We start from the raw sequence: 21,437 nt of genomic DNA on the forward strand, positions 1-21,437 counted from the left end.
AGTCCTATAGTCTATAGTCTAGTCTATAGTCTAGTCTATAGTCTAGTCTATAGTCTAGTCTATAGTCTAGTCTATAGTCTAGTCTATAGTCTAGTCTATAGTCTAGTCTATAGTCTAGTCTATAGTCTAGTCTATAGTCTAGTCTATAGTCTAGTCTATAGTCTAGTCTATAGTCTAGTCTATAGTCTAGTCTATAGTCTAGTCTAGTCTATAGTCTAGTCTATAGTCTAGTCTATAGTCTAGTCTATAGTCTAGTCTAGTCTATAGTCTAGTCTATAGTCTAGTCTATAGTCTAGTCTATAGTCTAGTCTATAGTCTAGTCTATAGTCTAGTCTATAGTCTAGTCTATAGTCTAGTCTATAGTCTGGTCTACAGTCTAGTCTATAGTCTAGTCTATAGTCTAGTCTATAGTCTAGTCTATAGTCTAGTCTATAGTCTAGTCTATAGTCTAGTCTATAGTCTAGTCTATAGTCTAGTCTATAGTCTAGTCTATAGTCTAGTCTATAGTCTAGTCTATAGTCTAGTCTATAGTTTAGTCTATAGTCTAGTCTATAGTCTAGTCTATAGTCTAGTCTATAGTCTAGTCTATAGTCTAGTCTATAGTCTAGTCTATAGTCTAGTCTATAGTCTAGTCTATAGTTTAGTCTATAGTCTAGTCTATAGTCTAGTCTATAGTCTAGTCTATAGTCTAGTCTATAGTCTAGTCTATAGTCTAGTCTATAGTTTAGTCTATAGTCTAGTCTATAGTTTAGTCTATAGTCTAGTCTATAGTCTAGTCTGTAGTCTAGTCTGTAGTCTAGTCTATAGTCTAGTCTATAGTCTAGTCTATAGTCTAGTCTATAGTCTAGTCTATAGTCTAGTCTATAGTCTAGTCTATAGTCTAGTCTATAGTCTAGTCTATAGTCTAGTCTATAGTCTAGTCTATAGTCTAGTCTATAGTCTAGTCTATAGTCTAGTCTATAGTCTAGTCTATAGTCTAGTCTATAGTTTAGTCTATAGTCTAGTCTATAGTCTAGTCTATAGTCTAGTCTATAGTCTAGTCTATAGTCTAGTCTATAGTCTAGTCTATAGTCTAGTCTATAGTCTAGTCTATAGTCTAGTCTAGTCTATAGTTTAGTCTATAGTCTAGTTTATAGTTTAGTCTATAGTCTAGTCTATAGTCTAGTCTGTAGTCTAGTCTGTAGTCTAGTCTATAGTCTAGTCTATAGTCGGTCTATAGGTCTAGTCTATAGTCTAGTCTATAGTCTAGTCTATAGTCTAGTCTATAGTCTAGTCTATAGTCTAGTCTATAGTCTAGTCTATAGTCTAGTCTATAGTCTAGTCTATAGTCTAGTTATAGTCTAGTCTATAGTCTAGTCTATAGTCTAGTCTATAGTCTAGTCTATAGTCTAGTCTATAGTCTAGTCTATATCTGGTCATAGTCTAGTCTATATTCTAGTCTATAGTCTAGTTCTAGTCTAGTCTATATTCTAGTCTATAGTCTAGTCTATAGTCTAGTCTATAGTCTAGTCGATAGTCTAGTCCTATAGTCTGTAGTCTAGTTAGTCTATAGTCTAGTCTATAGTCTAGTCTATAGTCTAGTCTATAGTCTAGTCTATAGTCTAGTCTAAGTCTAGTCTATAGTCTAGTCTATAGTCTAGTCTATAGTCTAGTCTATAGTCTAGTCTATAGTCTAGTCTATAGTAGTCTATAGTCTAGTCTATAGTCTAGTCTATAGTCTAGTCTATAGTCTAGTCTATAGTCTAGTCTATAGTCTAGTCTATAGTCTAGTCTATAGTATAGTCTATAGTCTAGTCTATAGTCTAGTCTATAGTCCAGTCTATAGTCCAGTCTATAGTCTAGTCTATAGTCTAGTCTATAGTCTGGTCTATAGTCTAGTCTATAGTCTAGTCTATAGTCTAGTCTATAGTCTAGTCTATAGTCCAGTCTATAGTCTAGTCTATAGTCTAGTCTATAGTCTGGTCTATAGTCTAGTCTATAGTCTAGTCTATAGTCTAGTCTATAGTCTAGTCTATAGTCTAGTCTATAGTCTAGTCTATAGTCTAGTCTATAGTCTAGTCTATAGTCTAGTCTATAGTCTAGTCTATAGTCTAGTCTATAGTCTAGTCTATAGTCTAGTCTATAGTCTAGTCTATAGTCTAGTCTATAGTCTAGTTTATAGTCTAGTCTATAGTCTAGTCTATAGTCTAGTCTATAGTCTAGTCTATAGTCTAGTCTAGTCTATAGTCCAGTCTATAGTCTAGTCTATAGTCTAGTCTATAGTCTAGTCTATAGTCTAGTCTATAGTCTAGTCTATAGTCTAGTCTATAGTCTAGTCTATAGTCTAGTCTATAGTCTAGTCTATAGTCTAGTCTATAGTCTAGTCTATAGTCTAGTCTATAGTCTAGTCTATAGTTTAGTCTACTGTCTAGTCTATAGTCTAGTTATAGTCTAGTTTATAGTCTAGTCTATAGTCTAGTCTATATTCTAGTCTGTAGTCTAGTCTATAGTCTAGTCTATAGTCTAGTCTATAGTCTAGTCTATAGTCTAGTCTATAGTCTAGTCTATAGTCTAGTCTATAGTCTAGTCTATAGTTTAGTCTGTAGTCTAGTCTATAGTCTAGTCTATAGTCTAGTATATAGTCTAGTATATAGTCTAGTACTTTAAAATCTATAAAGTACTTTTTGTTATAGGTTAGTACTGCTTCAGTATTTTAAGTTCGGAAATACGTAATATCGTTAAAGTGAGAGTATATCTTCAACCTCAATATCAGATCTTATCTTGTCTGCATTTCATCCACCTGATTACTCTTATTTGAGCACAGTCGGGTATTTAACATTGATTATTTGTTTGATTTCTTTAGAGCTGGGAAGCTACTACAGTTACACGAGCAGTTAAACTTTATAGGACCTATATATTCCCGATTAAAATGACTTTGCTAAATACTATATAATTTTATGAAATATTTTATAATTTTTATTTATCATTTTATACAAATACAATTTTTAATACATTTATTTAATAATAATTTTTCTTCTATTAAAAAAATGGGTGCTTTTATTGGTGTATGTATATATGTATGAGTGTGTGTGTTTATTGTTGAGTATTTGTATGTGTAAATGGTTTTCAGAACTTAAATATAATATCACTATATAATTTCACATTTCCTTTACGCTTTTATTATTATTTTTATTTTCAATTTATTTTATATTTGCTTTTAGAGATATTGCTAAGAAAAGTCCTGGCTTTTGTTAAAAAACCAATTATTTTAATTCCAAAGTATGGTTAACAAAAAAAATTTAACAAATTATTTACATTATAGCCGAAAAAATTGTATTACTCAACTAGAATATTTGCAAAGAATTTAATATAAAAAAATATTTGTTAACTTTGTGGAAGGAGTTGGGGTTATGTTGGCCAAATAACGAATAACTAGGACATGGATAACCAAAAATGTTTATAAAAACAAACAAACATTTAATTATTGTAGAAGATAATTTAATTATATTTTTAATTTACAAAATAATTTTATAAAAATTTTTATGTTGAGAAATTTTATTTAGTTAAGTTGTTAAGTTAAGTATTTTAATAAAAATTGACTTAAATTACTTTGAAATTGTTAGTTTAAAGATATGTATGAGTATGTGTGAGTATTACAAAATATTTATTCTAAAAGAGGATCCATTCACAGGCAGAGAGGAGAATTTAAAATTCCGTATGAAAACTTTGGGCAGTATCGATCATTTTAGAGGTTAAAAATATTTCAGCATTTGAAATTAACTAGAGAAATTTAGAAAAAAAAAAAATATTAGTTGTTAATTTAAATGTAATGTTTTTTAAATAAAGTTAATTACCTCTTTTAAAGTTAATTTACCATCACGATTATCATCGCATAAACTAAATAAAGTGGCAGCCTCTTGCAAAGCATATCGGGGGGTCTTGGGATTAACATAATTCAATAGTTCACCTCTATCGGCCTTGCCATCTTGATTCTTATCAATGATTCTTTTGAACTCCTCTCGTCGTTCTACCACCGTTTTGGAGATTAAAGATTTTCTGATCAAATCATCATCATCGGCCACATTTACCTCCGAAAATTCCTCTATGCTTAATTGATCATCACCATCCTGATCGAATTGTCTTAGTAAATCATCTACCAATTCCAAAAGATTTGAAATACTCGATTCGGGGTGACGAAATGATAGATACTCATCTATAGTTAAAGTAAAAAGATCAGTTCTAGCCGCCTCCGACCATCTGGCCTTGTCACGCATCATATCCTCGCGGGCCTTACGATTTAGGGCGGTATGTTTGATTTCATTATGTTCATCAATATCGGCTTCAGTCATACCGTGTTCTTTTAAAAAGAAACGATGATATTCTTCCCAGGTTATAAGGCCATCGGCCGGTGCTATATCGACTCTACGAAATTCCCGGGGATTAAGTTGTATAGCTTCATCTATATGGTCCACTATGTTTTTATTTATATATTGTCCCAGTTCTTTAATGGTCAAGTAGTTGTCATGATTGCGATCGGCTCTGAAAGGAAAAAAATTATACAATTTTCATTAAATGAACATTACAGATTCATTCAATTTATAAAGAATAACACAGACCGACAAAATTTTAACCCAGAAACCTAAGTATTCTTTTAGTAGCGCTGAATCCGAATAGCCTTAGAATTTTTTTTCATCACATCGTTTTATCAAATTTCAAAACAAGATATCTTAAAACCCTGATATGATAGAGAAAATCTGAAGTCAGAATCGGATTCAGCATGACTCAGTCTTTAGAATAAGCTCTGAGGGTTTCGAATTTTGTCAGCCTGTGCCACTTTAACCACTACTTATTCCTTTATATGCCACCCGGTCCCACAAATCAATTAATTTATGACCACCCATCATACACTTTCAAAGAATAACAACAACATAACCTCAAAATTTCATTCTGTAAAATACTTTAGAAATATTTAATGGGACAACCGATGCATTCATTCTGTTGATCCTTTCATGTGGTCTGAAGTGGAATGTTTGTGTATTATGCTGTTGTTGTTTTAAGGATTTTCAACTCAATTCATAAGTCGAGGAGATTTTTGGTCTGCATTGTCATGCCCTAAATACTTGTGTCATTAAGATTTCGATAATAAATTATTGAAACATTCATTTGTTCCCTTGATAAAACATGTTCTTGCATGTTTGTACATATGTATATATATTTATATATTGTAGGACATTTGTTGTGTGTCAGTACCAATGAATGGTTCGTTGGATGATGAGAATATAAAAGGATAAAAAGACATTAATACTCATGTAGTCATGTACAGTGGATAACGAGCAATAAAAGAGAGAGATAAAGTAGATAGATAGAAAACCATATAAATTAGAATTTAAGTAGAAATGATTTTAAGAATGTTTTATGATTAAACTAGAAGAAAACTGTTCATCAGTGTTCTCAGGCATGACAGATTGTCAGCAAATTGGATTTGAATGTGACCTTCTCCTTGACAAGGTTGAAATGCGCTTTAGAATTGAGTTTACAAATTTTTAGCGATTTAGGCCTAAATTAGCTAGTTTCTAGGTCACTCTGGGCTTATATATTAGTCCAAAAATATGTGAGCCACTTTCAGCAATCATCTAAAAATTCGTATAAGACAAGGTAATGCCTCATTGAAAAGTAAAATGTGTACATCCACTGGGATCCAGTCTAGAATTTGCTTAAGAGTCCTCACAAGTAAAAGAGTACTTTGTGCTCCCTATCATGGGACTATATCTGAAACAATTCACTCCTTTAGAAGTGTCTTTTCTACGAGCACAAAACCCAACATTTATATGAAGAGAAAGTGCAGTTTTGAATTTTAAAATAATAGTTTCAAATCACAGGGTTTCAAAATTCCGTAACTTTTTCGATTCTCTCTAGTTGATAAACATGAGTCTTATCCGGAAGGTTATTTATAAGAACATGTAAGTGTTATATAGACAAAAAATCTGACGGATAATGATGGTTTTGCAATCAATTGTGACTTTAAAAGTTATTTCGCGATAACAGACAAGATATCGGTTTGTATTTAAGTTCCTTGAACTTTTCTAGTCAATAACTATTATTATTCTTCTCTATGGCAAGTTTGAAACTGTAATAACTGTACCGCTTTCAAGGTGTTTTAACAGCAACATGGATGGTGAAAGTTCAACACGTATCACTTGGTCGAGTGCTGTTCAGAGTCAAACTATTAATCTTCTTGGTCGTTTTAAAGAGAGGGCCAACTGTATGCCATAACTTATAAATTCCTAAGCTTAAGTCTTCCAATTTTTCGGATTATGAACACTTTTTTACAAACTTGCTTTTATACCCTTGGTTCGCCAGATTAAGTTCTTTGGATATAACAGCACATTGAAGTTATGATCGCTGAATGAATCAGAAACTAAACTAATACAATTTCTTCTGGTTGATATAACTAACGCATAAGGTCTCTTGGAATAATGAAACAGTGGTTAGGACCACAAAGAGAGCAGGACGAGATACTTTCTAAAAAAAGAGCAATTCTGATGTTAGTATGATGGTACATATTTTTAGTGGACCTACGTAATATCGGATACATCTATATAAAATAGGACGTGCGAATTCAGACGAATGTGGATCATGTAGAGAGGACAACAAAACTCTGAAACATATCCTCCTATCTACCTAACCTAATTATCGCGTTCAGAGGCCATAAAATCATTGGTTCGATTTATATCAATGATTATGGTCCTAGATGAACTGAGCTAGCGTTCAGAGATAATAAAACCATTGTCCAATTTATATCAACAATTATGATCCTAGATGAATTACTGTGTCCCAGATAAAGTAGTTAATCAGACCCACATTTGCTATATATAGTGGAGATCAAAGACTATAAAGTAGTTATTTCGGTCTATGTAATAGATTGCTTAAGTGATCAGATCCAGACTCGCTTGCGCTCATTTGGTTCGACGATTATGATCCTAGATTTGGTTCAACGAATATGATGAACTCAGATTGCGTAATTGATCAGACCCAGATTCGATTGCGCTCGTTTTATTCGACGATTATGATCCTAGATTTAGTTCAACGTTTATGATCCTGATTGCGTAGTCGACCAGATTCTAGTGGAGTTCATGGTCGATAAAACAATTGGTTTGATCTATATAATCGATTATGATTCTAAATGAACTATTGTTTCTCAAATTGAGTAGTTGATCAGACTTGCTATATTTAGTGGCGTTCAGAGACTATAAAGCCGTAGGTTTGATCTATATAACTGATAATGATAGTTTATCTTTAGCATCGCAGATTGTGTAGTTGATCACACACACACTCGCTATTGCTACATCTAGTGAACTAGCGCAGATGAAAAAAATGAACTTTTCGATTTATTCCCCGCATAAACTAGCTCATAGTGCGAGTTGAAGGCCCTAAGAACCTAAAATGTAAGATAAACAATTCAATAAAGTTGTATAAATCTCTCTAAAGTTGACAATAGAACTGGTATTAATTCCAAAATTTGGAATATTAAGTTCTAGGAGATTCGGTATTGTTTCATCTTTATTAAAATTGATGGAATATAGGGGTTAGTTACATTTATTGGGTTTACGATACCAGGATTCAGGTTCTGGTGTTTAAACAACATCAAAGTTGGTCCTAGAATGCTGGGCAGCCCTAAATGAGGTGGAGAAACATTTCACAATAGGAATATATTTGGTCGAGGTCATCAACAGATACCTGACAATTCTTCTTCGGACATTATTCCTAAAAATGCTTACAAGCAAGAATGACGAGGATATAACATGCTAGAAGACTAAACTTACTCGGTAATTATTGATCTGCAGAAGCTGTAGGGATGAGGAGGCAGAAGAGAGTATCACTCTCTGATAGCTAATCACAAATTGAAATGTTTTGCACTACCTAATGGATATATCTTAAGTTGTTCGTGTGACAAACTGTTTTCGATAGGGTTGCAGAGTAATTAGGTCGAAGTATACTAATACGCTCTCTTTACAGGTAACGCAAAGGGTGTGACATAATGGACTCAAGTATTTCCCCATTGATGACAACATAAGGACCTAACCTTGTCCTTGGACTGCAACTACCTGTAACACTAGGGATTTTCAATTCCAATAGGAATCGATGGGAAACGGAGCTGCAATATCAGTAAATATCGATCTTTCTGTAAATGGTCAAACAATTCCGGTCATTTCGTTCCATAGAAGATGTTGGAAGATATTGCTTAATTTTAAGTATTCAAAAAAATTATCGACAGATAAGAAGGAATAAATCCTTATTCGTGAAGATTGAGCTTGAATAGACTTTTTAAAAAGAATTTAAGAAAAAATTGAATTAGGCCCACTGTATCTAAATGTCAAAATGTGTTTCTAAAATAAATATTTCAAATCAATTAAGCCCTTTCGATAATGCATGCAACGGATTGCATTTACATGCATATCATATGTTAAATAAGAAGATCTAAATATTTGTGTATCCTGTTAAAAAGGATAAACAGGATTTAGCAAACAATTAAATGTCGTATGACATTACCAAAAGTACTATTAAAATATTAATTAAAATTTTAATACCATTATACGAATAAACTAATGAAGTTTTAATCACTTATTCCTTACAACCCCCATAATCCAGCAATAATTTCTTATTTGTAAATTTTATTGGCCACATTTAATTAATTTTAATTTCTCAATTCTCAACTTTTTTTTATTATTTTTTGTTGTTTTGGCATAAAATAATTAAATATATATTAATAGTATTTGGCAGCGTTTAAATACGCTGCACAAAACGAGTTAAGCGTGAGATCAAAGGAATAATTCAAATGAATAACTTTCAACATACAAATTCACAAAATGAAACCGCAACACACATTTTATTGCGCCACCAAAAATATGTTCGACAAGTACTACATATACGTTTGGAAGCTGATTTTTTTCCCGGTTTTTGCGAAATTTGTTTTAATTCGTGTTTGTTGGTGCAACACTTAAATGGGTTTTTAATTTAATTTCAACGATTTAATGTCATTATATTTATTCATTTTTATTTGCTTAAGTACTTTTGCGAATGCATATGAATAAATTCATAAATTCATACTTATTTGTATAGGAAGAGTTTGAAAAGGGTTTTAAAATATTACTTAGGCCAACGAAATTAAGATTTGTAAAAACTTTTGAAACCAATTCGATTGATTTTAATTTACGTAACATCTGTACGAAAACGAACTAACGAAAACGAAACCAATTCGATTGATTTTAATTTACATAACATCTGTACGAAAACGAACTAACTAGACCGTGATTGTAAAGTTGTTCCTGTTGCGGCCTTGTCGGAGAACCTTGTCTATTTACAAATGCCTGGACTGAAATTAATCGTAAGTTTTTTCACTGCACCGCAACTACAAAGCTATTGTTTCGATGCCTGTTTCGGATTTAGTCGAGTCCTATAATGTGGAACGCAATCGAGAGTATGAATGGCGATGTTTCTAGTTGCTCTGGTCGGCAGAGTCCTAGGTTCATATTCTGTGTGAGCCATATCCGTGAAACTAAAACTACTTTTTAACTCCCTATTTGTAAGTAGTTATTTGCAAGTGAGCGTGGTAAGCACTTGCCTCCAATGTCAACAACGTCTTTAAATAATGAGTTAAAATCCTAATAAATATTTAGATATTGGAAAGTAGCTTTTTAGCTCCTTACTTTTTTTGCTGGGTAAATATGGAAGGAATATCGAAGAGCTTTACATGAACACCTACCGTGTTGGCCTTATTTCTCACTGGTCTTTTTCGTTCACAGCGTGAGCTTCTTTGGCGACTTACCACCGCTTCTTTGTGTATCTTATACACAGATAGCAATTTTTGTACATGGTTTTGCGGGTCCATGTACAAGAACTTTGCTCAAGTACCCGAGCTATCCTAACTCTTGTCATAGTAGCCCCATTGAGGAATGACAGGTATATAAGTTAAGTTCAATCAAACCCCTATAGAGGAAAAGCCAATCACTGGTTAGAACCGATAGAAGGGGCGGACCCAATGTCAGGTGAAAATTGATGCTGTGAGGAATGTTCTGTTCCTATCGGTATTCTCATCATCTAAAGACTCACCCCAAGGCCTTCCGACACACTACTGAGATGTCTCTGTTGTTTCGGCAATAGCATCTAGGGATAACAAATTAGTAGTCCGAAGCACGGGTTCACGGACCTATTGTTATAAGTTGAGCATGTTTTACAGTAAACTCCAACAGACTCAACCATGAAGAAAAATCGCCGTTAAATTAATGATCAATGTATTAACAACTCTGCCAACGTCTCAACCAACTCCATCGCCTCTTCAACCGTCACTCCATCCGACCATCATCCATCAGATACAAGTATTCGAAATCCAACATTTTGTTAATCACAGCCTGCGGTAACAGAAACTTATTATATCTCACCGTTCATCAATCTTTTAACCAAGTTTCCATTCCCGCGAATTTGGGCTTAAACCACAGCCACTTCGTGGATCTTAACCAACTGGCCAGCCAGGACAAATTCCTGCGGTAAACTGGCCACCCGTAGTACCAGATTATCTGGTGCTAATTCCAAGGAAACGTCGAGGATACATTTGATCATCACCAGTTTCTAGTCCCGGCAGACTATAAGTACTGGGAGCACCTCTTTACCCCAGGAGTGCAATACACCAAAATGGTATCTATCATCAAGGAAACATGCTCCGGGTGCGGATGTTAAATATGGACAAAGTCCTGCGGGTAACTGGCCAACCGTAGTACCAGATTATCTGGTGCTCTGGTTCGATCCCATGTCAAATCATTCCAAGAAAAGGCTGAGGATACATTTGATCATCACCAGTTTCTAGTCCCGGCAGACTAGAGGTACATCTTTGCCCCCAAGATACACCAAGATGGAATCTGTCATCAAGGAAACATGTTCCGGGGGATGTTAAGCTTTCTAGGTTTTCATACTTATTTTCTTCAATTTTTTTTTTAAATTTTAAAAACTAAACTTTTTAATTTAAATTTATCCTAACTAACGGCCAAATACTAATTAAAAATTACATTAAAATAACTGTATAAAACCATTTACTAATAGTTGACTGTCACTCTATAAATTTAAAATTAAACCACCCAATACACGCATATTAAAATGAGCTTTAAATCACATTTTAAAAATGTTCATTTAATTGTCTTTATATGACCCACAATTATAAACCGCCAATAGAATGAATGTTATTTAAACTATGTATTGTTGTTGCTGTTTGGTTCATGGCGATAACGTTAAGGACGATGATGATGATGTTGTTGATGATAATGTTATTGCTGTATGGTATGTCGGTGCCAAAACATTATCCTTGCATGTCCAGCCTCACCCACTTTTATTTACAGGCAACATAATTGCCACACAAATCCACTGTAGATAAAGGAAAACTATACTGAGCAACACAACATTCAAAATAGGAGGAAAAAAAATGAAAACAAAATACTGGAAACTGTACTCGTATAACGCCCCAATAATTGTGTAATTAAGAACACAGGACTAACCGAATAATTTATAGAGAACTTCACTTTAACAGCATCAACAACAACGTCAAGACCAGCAACAGTAGCAAATGCATCCTCCAACAACAACGACTATAACATCCTTAATACACAACTAAATACTTGTACTAGAAGGGTTTAAAGGAGGCGAAAATTATACAGTGAACTTTACTCCAACGATTTTACAGTGTCGGTTTAATTTTACAGTTATTTCTTGACATTGACATCGAAGGAATTGTAAGATAAGGAATGATAGGATCTAATGTTCATAATTCTAACATTATAATAGCTATAGTTCGTCAATTCGATTAGAATGGAATGATTAATTCCGGATTTTTTTATTCAATAACCTCTAGATTTTCAGAATCGGCATTGCTTGATTAAATTCCTTAGGAAATCTAAATAGGTAACAAATTTGTTGTAAAATGCTCACTAGTTTAGCTAGAATACTTGAAGTTCATATCTTGATCAATGTCTTGATTTCTGTGATCCCCGAGAGAACCATCTCCATATACATATGTCTAGTACACAGAGGGAAAAGGAAATATACACGCCAAATTGACACCAAAGAGTTTATAATTTTTCAATAACATCACAACACTATGTAAATTTTATACACATCCGTTGTCTAAATGTTAACAAACGTGGTAAGCTCACTATTGGCAACGGATTGTTTGTCAATAGTGATCGCCTTTCGCGTTAAACGGAAGGGAGCACAAGGAAGTTTACCTGACGAACGCAAAATCATTCGACGCTATGAAGGCTGAATTAAAAGTATGGTTGAGAGAGTCCCATAAGACTTCTTGGAATAATGAAACGGTGGGTAGAATCATCATCATCCTGTGGGGTGACCCTAATGAGAGCAAGAGAAGAAATCTCTTGAGGTTAGTACGATTGCACGTATTCTGAGTGGACACAGATGATTACGGGCACAGCTATACAAAATTGAACATGCGGTTTCAGATGAATGTAGAGCATGTGGAGAGGACAGTGAAACTCTGGAGCACTTTCATTGCCACTGTCAGGCATTACTAATTCATTAGATCCGGATATAACATTCCTCACGAACACTAATTGAAAAATTCTTAGGAGTTATGTCCAGGAAACTGAGTTCCTGAACATTGAAAGATAAAACATTCAATTAATACAAACAAACATTTTTCTTCCATGAAAAGTCGCGCACAAGAGGCCCGATAGTGGCCTAGGGTTATTTCCTTGGATTTGATGTAATATACATTCTTCTATCAACCTAACCTAACCTAATCATGACAATTTATAAGGAGACTTGGAACACAACCGAAACACAAAACATTTTTGTGGGGACTTGAACCAATTAGTGACCGACCTTGTGTTGTTGTTGAAATAATAGTAAAAGCAACTAAAAGAAGGTACATGTTTTACCAAATGTTTTACACATTTTGCATGTGAATGAATATGTTTCATGCTTACAATGAACATTTTTCATATACGCAATGAAACAATCTTCGTTATATATTCATACATATGTATATATTTCTCGATGTAACAAATCGAAATTTTGCCCTACACTTTTAATTCATAAAATCGTGAATAAGTGTGAGGGTGTGTGGGTGTGTTGGGAATTTTATTAAAACAGTATAAAAAGAGTTAAGAGACAGACACTGAATAAAATTAAAGTTTCGTTTTTTTCATACTTTCTCTGCATAAAATTAATAGTATTTAAAAAGAACACACTCACACAGCCGTCTAAAGGATGAAATGCGAAAGAAAATACCGCGAAGAAGGATAAGTAAAAAAGCTGTTAAATCTTTTAAGGCTTTAAAAAATGTGAGTTTTAATACAAACACATTCTTATATACACACATTCATGAAAATATACATAATTTATACAAAATACTGACAGTGTGTATTATTTATAAAGTGTTTATAATGTGTTGTGTTGTTGTGTGAGTATTTGAATAATATTTTTGAATTAAAGAAAAAAACTGAAACATTTCATTTACAACATAGGAAACGGAAGTTACATTTCCATGTACATACATACGTACATTTATACATTTACATTTTATTTATATTTGCACACAAACATACATACTATTTTTTTGTATACTAATACCAGTACAGAATTGTTGTTAATTATTCACTTGTACCCTACAAACATTTTCTATTGCGGAAGTTACCCGTGTGAAACTTCCAAACGTGCTAAAAGCTCGCCAGCGATGTTGCGGAAGTATAAGAATTCTTGTAACCAGTCGGGAAGAACTGATGCCGAGCTGGGGAACGTCTAAGAGTAACTTGGAAGATACTTCTGGAAGACCCACAGAAGAAACTTCTAGATGACTCTCGGAAGTAAGGTGTTGCCAAAGACTCTTCTAGATGTGACTAGGAAGTCACTTCTTGAAGTGACTACCTAGTATTCTCTAGAAGTGTTCCTATCTTATCTTCTAGAAGTTGAGTTTTCTCTTCTTCTAGAAGATGAGTTTTCTCTTCTTCCAGAAGAAGAGTATTCTCTTCTTCTTGAAGATGAATATTCTCTTCTTCTAGAAGATGAGTATTCTCGTCTTCTAGAAGATGAGTTTTCTCTTTTTCTATTTGTATACTCACCAAAATAAAATCTATAAAAATAAATCTAAATAAAATGAAATTTTACAGTTTTTATTGAATTAATTGAAATTAAAATAGTAGAAAATATAATTGATTTAACAACTAATCTAAAAAAAATAATATATGTACATTAGACCGACTCACAAAAAATGGTGCTTGAGTTACCCCCCTCATAATATTCGCTGTTATGTAATATGATGTTACCCAAAATATTTTCGGTTAAGTGTTGTCCATTCGTGAGCTGGACAGTTTTAAAGAAAATATCGTATGGGAACACGATTCTTCATGTTAAATTCAATATTTTATCCAGCTTCAAAAAATCTTTGTTATGTTTTATAATGGTTCCCAAAATATTTCTAGTCTATCGATGGCCGTTCGTGAGCTGAACCGGTTACAAAAAAGTCCCTTTTTAGTTATTTTGTTTTAAATTATACAGCATTTCTTAAACAATATATACAGTATGTGGTATCATTTGAAAGGTTTTTTGAAGCCAAGTCTAGTGGTGCGCAAAATTTGCAAAATTGTGCATATATTTCATTTTTCTTAGTAAAAACCTAACAATTTTAAATATTTTGGAATATGACAATTATAAGCAAACGATTATTTATGATTAATACATCATTGGACGCGACTTTAAAATACCTTTTAAACGATACCCCGTATTGGATATTTTGTTTCAAAACAAACAAAAATTTAAAAAAAAAATAATTCCAAAATACCTTTTTTTAATTTGGTCCAGCGGTCACTTAAAATATTTTGGGAATCATCATAAAACAAAGCAAGGTAAATTTTGGGATGGGTAACAAAAACACGTTTTTGCTTTCCATACATAGTGAGTCGGTCTAATGTACATTTGTATCAAAAATTTAGAATTATTACCTTATAATAAGATAATCTGTATTAATATTCCAACTGCTGACTGGTATACTTCCAAAAATTGTAAAACGTTGGACTCTAAAATATTTTTGTAGTTCTTCATCAATTTTATGATTAATCCATCGAATTGTAAGAGTTATATTATGGAACGCATTAATCCTTCAACGAAATAAACCAAAATAATCTTATAATTAATATTGAATATTTATTGAAATTACCAGTTATACTTTAGGAAGCAATAAAAATAGGATTCTCTCATGTCCAATACATTTACCACCAAAGTTTAAACGGTCAGATCCATTTTTTACATTTTCTGCAAATAATCGACATTTTTAATGGAACCACGTGATGAAATAAGACATATATAACTTACCAGATCCCTTTTTTATATTTTAATTCGGTTAGAAGTATTTTAATAGGGGGTACAATATTAGCTACTGCTTTCTAAAAAATAAAATAATTAAATATTAATTAATTTATTTATTGTTTTGAATCAATAAAAACATTACCTTTCATGAACATTTTTTCAATAACTTGAAATTAAACCGACTATAAAGATCTGAAATTACTAAGTCATGGATTATTTTTTAAATTATTTACAGTCACTAACGATAGAAACACCTTAACGACCCTAAACGGGATAATGCTTTTGACACTAATATTGCAATACTATTTTTTGTTTGCTCTCTTCTAATACTTAGGTTCAATATCTTGGGAACGGCATGCTAAATATTAAGAATATTAGTATCATATGATAGGTCATAGAAAGACCTGGTGTTAATAACTAAAAAAGTACCTATAATTAGAATAATTAAATCCAAAGCTATATGAAAATTAATAAAATTGTATTTATTTAAAAAAGGTGGGTTTAAAACTATCTGATTTCAATATTAAATATCTTATATGGGCAATTTCGTGTCGAGTGACCCAAGTCAAAAAATAATTTATGTATAAAACAGTAGTATTAATTTCAATATAATGATTCCAGACCTAAATGCGCAAATAGTTTTAAAAATATTGAAAGTTAAGATTTAACTCAAATAAATCTAAATATGTTAAAAATGCAATGTTCATCAAATGAAAGCCGAAATGTACAACTTGAAAAAGTCTTTAAATGCTTATACCTCCTAAACGAATTAAGAGAGAGTCGAAATATAATATAAAAAAATTTTTAATTAAACATATTAGACTTTTTTAAACATAATGGAAGCCGTTTAGAGTTGTTAACATATTCCTAAAATAGTATTTTAATATGACAACTTACTTTTTAATTTTATTTATATAATCCTTCCTTATACTTTTTGGTATATACTTATTACACTCCGCCAATTGAGAAAACCTTCTTAAATGTTTATTAACAGTTGATTTTTAACACAACACTGTCATATTGTTTTTTATTACTTAAGGTTCACAATATTTTAATTACACTATTTTTCTATGAACATTAAATTCAATAACTCATTTAAGTTTTACGATGAATAATTAAAACTGAACATGACTGAACAAAACACAAAACATCACTGAACTTAGCAAAATTTCTGCATTATTTATTTTTATTTTTTTTTCACGCTAAAAAATGGAGTACATATTTATATTTTTTTGTTTTTGTACTCTTCTTACTATCATCCGGAAGTAACCTAAAAGTATACTTACAGACGGCGAAAACTAGAAATCAATGTATTTTGTTTTTGTAAAATGTGTGCTCTCGTCTGACAATTGTACAGAAGTGACTACAATCCACACTTCCAGATGAATAAAATACAACATTAATGTGAACACTCTTCAAACTGTCTTCCAGAAGTGACATAAACATACAAATCAAGAAGATACAAATTAGGAAACAATGTATTTTGTTATTGTAAAATGTGTGTTCTCACCCAACTCTCATACAGAAGTCACTAAAACGTATACTTCCAGATGAAAAAAATTCAACAGACATGGTTTTTTGTTTAAGCAAAATGGATGCACTCTTCTAACTATCATCCGGAAGTAACTTAAAAGTATATTTCTACAAGACGAAAATTCGAAATCAATGTATTTTGTTTTTGTAAAATGTGCGTTCTCGTCTGACAATCGTCCAGAAGTGTTTCTGACGTGGCGTCTGGGGTGATGCGCAATAGTTTTCTCTTTTAAATGTTTGAAGGGTATTATCAACAACAGTAACAACATCTATGTATGTTTACTTGTTTAAATACACTCCCGGGAATAAAGTTAGTAAAGTGAGTTGTAACTTTTTCGCCTTTTTTTCTTATTAACCTTGCAACATGTTTTCCTAAATGCGAAATTTGAAAAAATGTGGCTTTAAGAAATACCTACATATGTATGTATGTAGCAAGTGCTTTATTTTGCAAGTTTCTATAATTTTATTTAACCTTTATCCTGTTTTATGATAAGGGTTCAATTATCTGTTGGAAAGGTAAACAAGTTCAAAGTTACATCCACCTTCAGAGTTATGGTCAATAGCAAGGAAACCGAAAATGGAATTTGGTTATAATGTTTAAATATTTTTTTAAATGTTTATGAATTGTTTTCGGAAGAAACTGTAGCACAGACTATTTTCTTTGGAATATATTACTAACAGCAAGATTATACTCCAGACTATAGTCTATACCGGACTATAGACGAGACTATAATTCAGACTATAGATGAGACTATAATTCAGACTATAGACGAAACTATAGTTCAATAATATAAACGAGACTATAGTCCAGATATTACTATAGTCTAGACTATATTACTATAGTCTAGACTATAGATATTACTATAGTCTAGACTATATACATGACTATAGTTTTGACTTTAGTCTGGTCTATATTCCGGACTATAGGCATGACTTTAGTCCAGATTATAGACATGTCTATACTCCAAACTATAGACATGGCTATAGTCCAGATTATATAAATGATTATAGTTCAGACTATAGACATGACTATAGACATGACTATAGACAGGACTAAAGACATAACTATAGTCTAGGCTATAGTCCAGACTATAGAATATAGTCCAAACTATAGATGAGACTATAGTCCAGACTTTAAACGAGACTACTCCAGCCTATAGAAAAGACTTTAGTCCACACTATAGACTATACTATAGTCCAGAACATAGACGAGACTATAGACAAGATTATAGTCCATACTATAGACAAGATTGTAGTCCAATATAGTCCAGAGTATAAAATAGACTATAATTTAGACTATAGGCACGACAATAAACCAGGCTATAGACAAGACCATAATGCAGACTATAGACGAGACTATAGACGAGACCATAGACGAGACTATAGACGAGACCATAGACGAGACTATAGACGAGACTATAGTCCAGACTATAGACTAGACTATGGTCCAGACTATAGACTAGACTATAGTCCAGACTATAGACAAGGCTATAGTCCAGACTATAGAATAGACTATAGTCCAGGCTATATGACTATATATAGTCCATACTATAGACGAGACTATAGTCCAGACTATAGACATGACTATAGTCTAGACTATAGGCGAGACTATAGTCTAGACTATAGTCGTGTTTATACTATAGACAAGACTTAAGACATAACTATAGTCTAGACAGTAGACGAGACTATAGTCCCGATTATAGACGAGAATATGTTCCAGACTATAGACTAGACTATAGAATATAGTCCAAACTATAGATGAGACTATAGTCCAGACTATAAACGAGACTAGTCCAGCCTATAGAAAAGACTTTAGTCCAGACTATAGATGAGACTATACTCCAGAACATAGACGAGACTATAATCCGGACTATAGACAAGATTATAGTCCAATATAATCCAGAGTATAGAATAGACTATAATCCAGACTATAGGCAATACAATAAACCAGGCTATAGACAAGACCATAATCCAGACTATAGACGAGACTATAGTCTAGACTATAGACGAGACTATAGTCCTGACTATATATATGTCTATGACAATATATAGTCCAGACTATAGACAAGACTATAGTCCAGACTATAGACATGACTATAGTCATATAGACATGACTATAGTCTAGCCTATAGACATGACTATAATCTAGACTATAGTCATGTTTATAGTATGAAATATAGAGGAGGCTATAGAATTGACTATAGACGAGACTATAGTCAAGACTATAAACGATACTATAGTCCAGACTATAAACGATACTATACTTATAAACGAGACTTTAGTCCTGACTGTAGACGATACTATATTCCATACTATATATGAGACTATGGTCCAGACTATGGACTATAGTCATGTATGTAGTCTGAAATATAGATGAGGCTATTGTGAAGACTAAGGTTGAGGCTGTTGCTCAGGCTATAGTCCAGACTATATATAAGGTTATTCTTCATACTATACACTAAACTATAGTTCACGCTAAAGACGAGACTATAGTCCAGACTATAGACGAGATTATAGTCCAGACTATAGTCCAGTCTAAAGATGTGTCTATTGTTTAGGCTCTAGTTGACTCGGCTGTCGGTTTCCTCGAATTATCCTGTTATTACTACCGGCAACCTATATATACCCACCTATTTCAGGTTATAAGTTATCTAGTGCGGTTCTCATTGTATTTGCTGAGGAAGTCGATTAAGAATTCATGTTGGACTTTTTCTCAACAGAAATATTCACAATTATGTGATTTGGAATGTGAGAAAAACATTTTTTACAATATATTTCTGTTGTCTCTGTGTTTTTGTGATTTGCTTGATATTCTCTTTCTGATAAAAAAAGTCAATTACATAAAGGATTGTATCCATGAGATACTTATCATTACAACGATAAACTCTGGCCTATCTTATAAATAAATGCTTTTATGGCATTTATTTAAAATTCTTTAAGCAAAACCTATCTCTCTGTGACCTTTTTATGTCATTACAATGAAATTATTGTTGTGAGTGTAAAGGATTTTATTTAAATACTCCTAGTTACAGTAACAAAATGCGTTGTTATTATGTATGCAAACCGCAAGCAAAATTTTAAATAATGTAGGAAAAGTTTATCTTGGTGTTTTATATGAAATGTAGGCATTTACACCCTACATTCATTCACAAAATCATAAATGATAAGAACGTAGTTTCTAAGGAAAACACAAACCTTAGGGAGAATTTAAACAAATATTGTTTTAATTCGATTGACATTTAAATAAATTACGCGAAATTATTATTTAGCTTAATGGGAATGAACACATATATCATCATTCATGTTATTTGTATCTAAGTCATGTATTAAAATTATTAGTTAACGATGTTATTTGTAATTTTTGTAACTTGTAATAGGATAATTTTACATAAGAAATGTTTTATGTAGAATTACATTGTAGCATGTCCTTTGTTAAGTGTTGGCCGTGATTCTTTTTTTACGGATTCTATTTGGTTTATTTAAAAAGGGTGTGGTTTCGTGGTTTTGTGTGTAAACAAAATATATTTTTTATTTGCTCAAAACATGTCATTGTAACAACCAAACCTCAGTAGAGTGAATATTAAAGTAAATGTCTTTTTTGTGCTAATTTATAAAATATTGCTTGAGTTCTGTAAAATAAACTTTTTTTGTGTAAATCTTTTATATAAATCTACTTATTTAAGTGGTCTCACGCTTTTAACAAAACCATTTGTAGCGTTTTTAATTCGGTGGGAATGTTTAAATTTCTTTACAACACATGTTTCAGCTAATAGATCTTAAGATTAAGGATATCTTCAGGAATTGTACAGGGTTTTGAGTAACAAGTAAGTGTAAGAAATATGAATGTCATGGGTAAGTACTTACCACTCAAGCTTACAAATAGGCAGTTAATTAAGTACTTGCTACGATTGTTTGCTAATAAGGAGTTAAGTAAGTAGTTTTGTTCTGGAATGGTAGGATACGCCCATTGTGCCTACTATTAATAAAATTTTTCTGTTTGTGCAAAAAAAAAAATATATTCGAAAACAAAATATCAATGCTACAAGCACTTACATATACAGCTATTTGTAAGTAATTACTAGAGTAAGTAATTACTAGAGTTCTTCTTTAATCATTAATCATATACAAAAAGATTGCATGTTCTTAGGTTATCCTAGAACGGGGTAGAACATTATAGAACAACATCGGATGCTAAATGTAATATATGTATGTAACGAGTAATTACGATAAGCCCAAGAGCAAGAAATCGTATGTGATAGCAGGGCTTTACAGCCGAATTAATGACAAAGTCGAATGCTCTGTATTTAATAGGACCAGTAGATTATAATCTATTATGAGCTTCTGAAATAGATAGATAGATAGATAGATAGATAGATAGATAGATAGATAGATAGATAGATAGATAGATAGATAGATAGATAGATAGATAGATAGATAGATAGATAGATAGATAGATAGATAGATAGATAGATAGATAGATAGATAGATAGATAGATAGATAGATAGATAGATAGATAGATAGATAGATAGATAGATAGATAGATAGATAGATAGATAGA

The 21,437-nt window shown here is 32.2% G+C and overlaps 1 protein-coding gene across 3 annotated transcripts in view; it reads right to left on the reverse strand.

Annotated features, from left to right (window-relative positions):
• Positions 1 to 2,938: 2,938 nt before the first annotated feature.
• Positions 2,939 to 21,437, reverse strand: part of LOC119602704 (45 kDa calcium-binding protein) — a 51,864-nt gene continuing 33,365 nt past the window's right edge. For 2 of the 3 annotated variants that reach the window (XM_037954357.1, XM_037954356.1), the window contains 2 exons: positions 3,834 to 4,518; positions 3,030 to 3,759 (listed from right to left, as the gene is read on the reverse strand). In XM_037954357.1, the coding sequence (XP_037810285.1) occupies positions 3,685 to 3,759; positions 3,834 to 4,518 (760 nt within the window). In that variant the 3' untranslated portion in view covers positions 3,030 to 3,684. Of the gene's footprint in view, positions 3,760 to 3,833; positions 4,519 to 21,437 lie in introns of all 3 variants that reach the window. The other variant, XM_037954355.1, reaches the window with a different exon arrangement.

Source organism: Lucilia sericata, unplaced genomic scaffold (genome assembly GCF_015586225.1).
Source record: "Lucilia sericata isolate MDLA Ls3-8-SP2 unplaced genomic scaffold, ASM1558622v1 Contig000249F_arrow, whole genome shotgun sequence".
NCBI lineage: Eukaryota > Metazoa > Arthropoda > Insecta > Diptera > Calliphoridae > Lucilia > Lucilia sericata.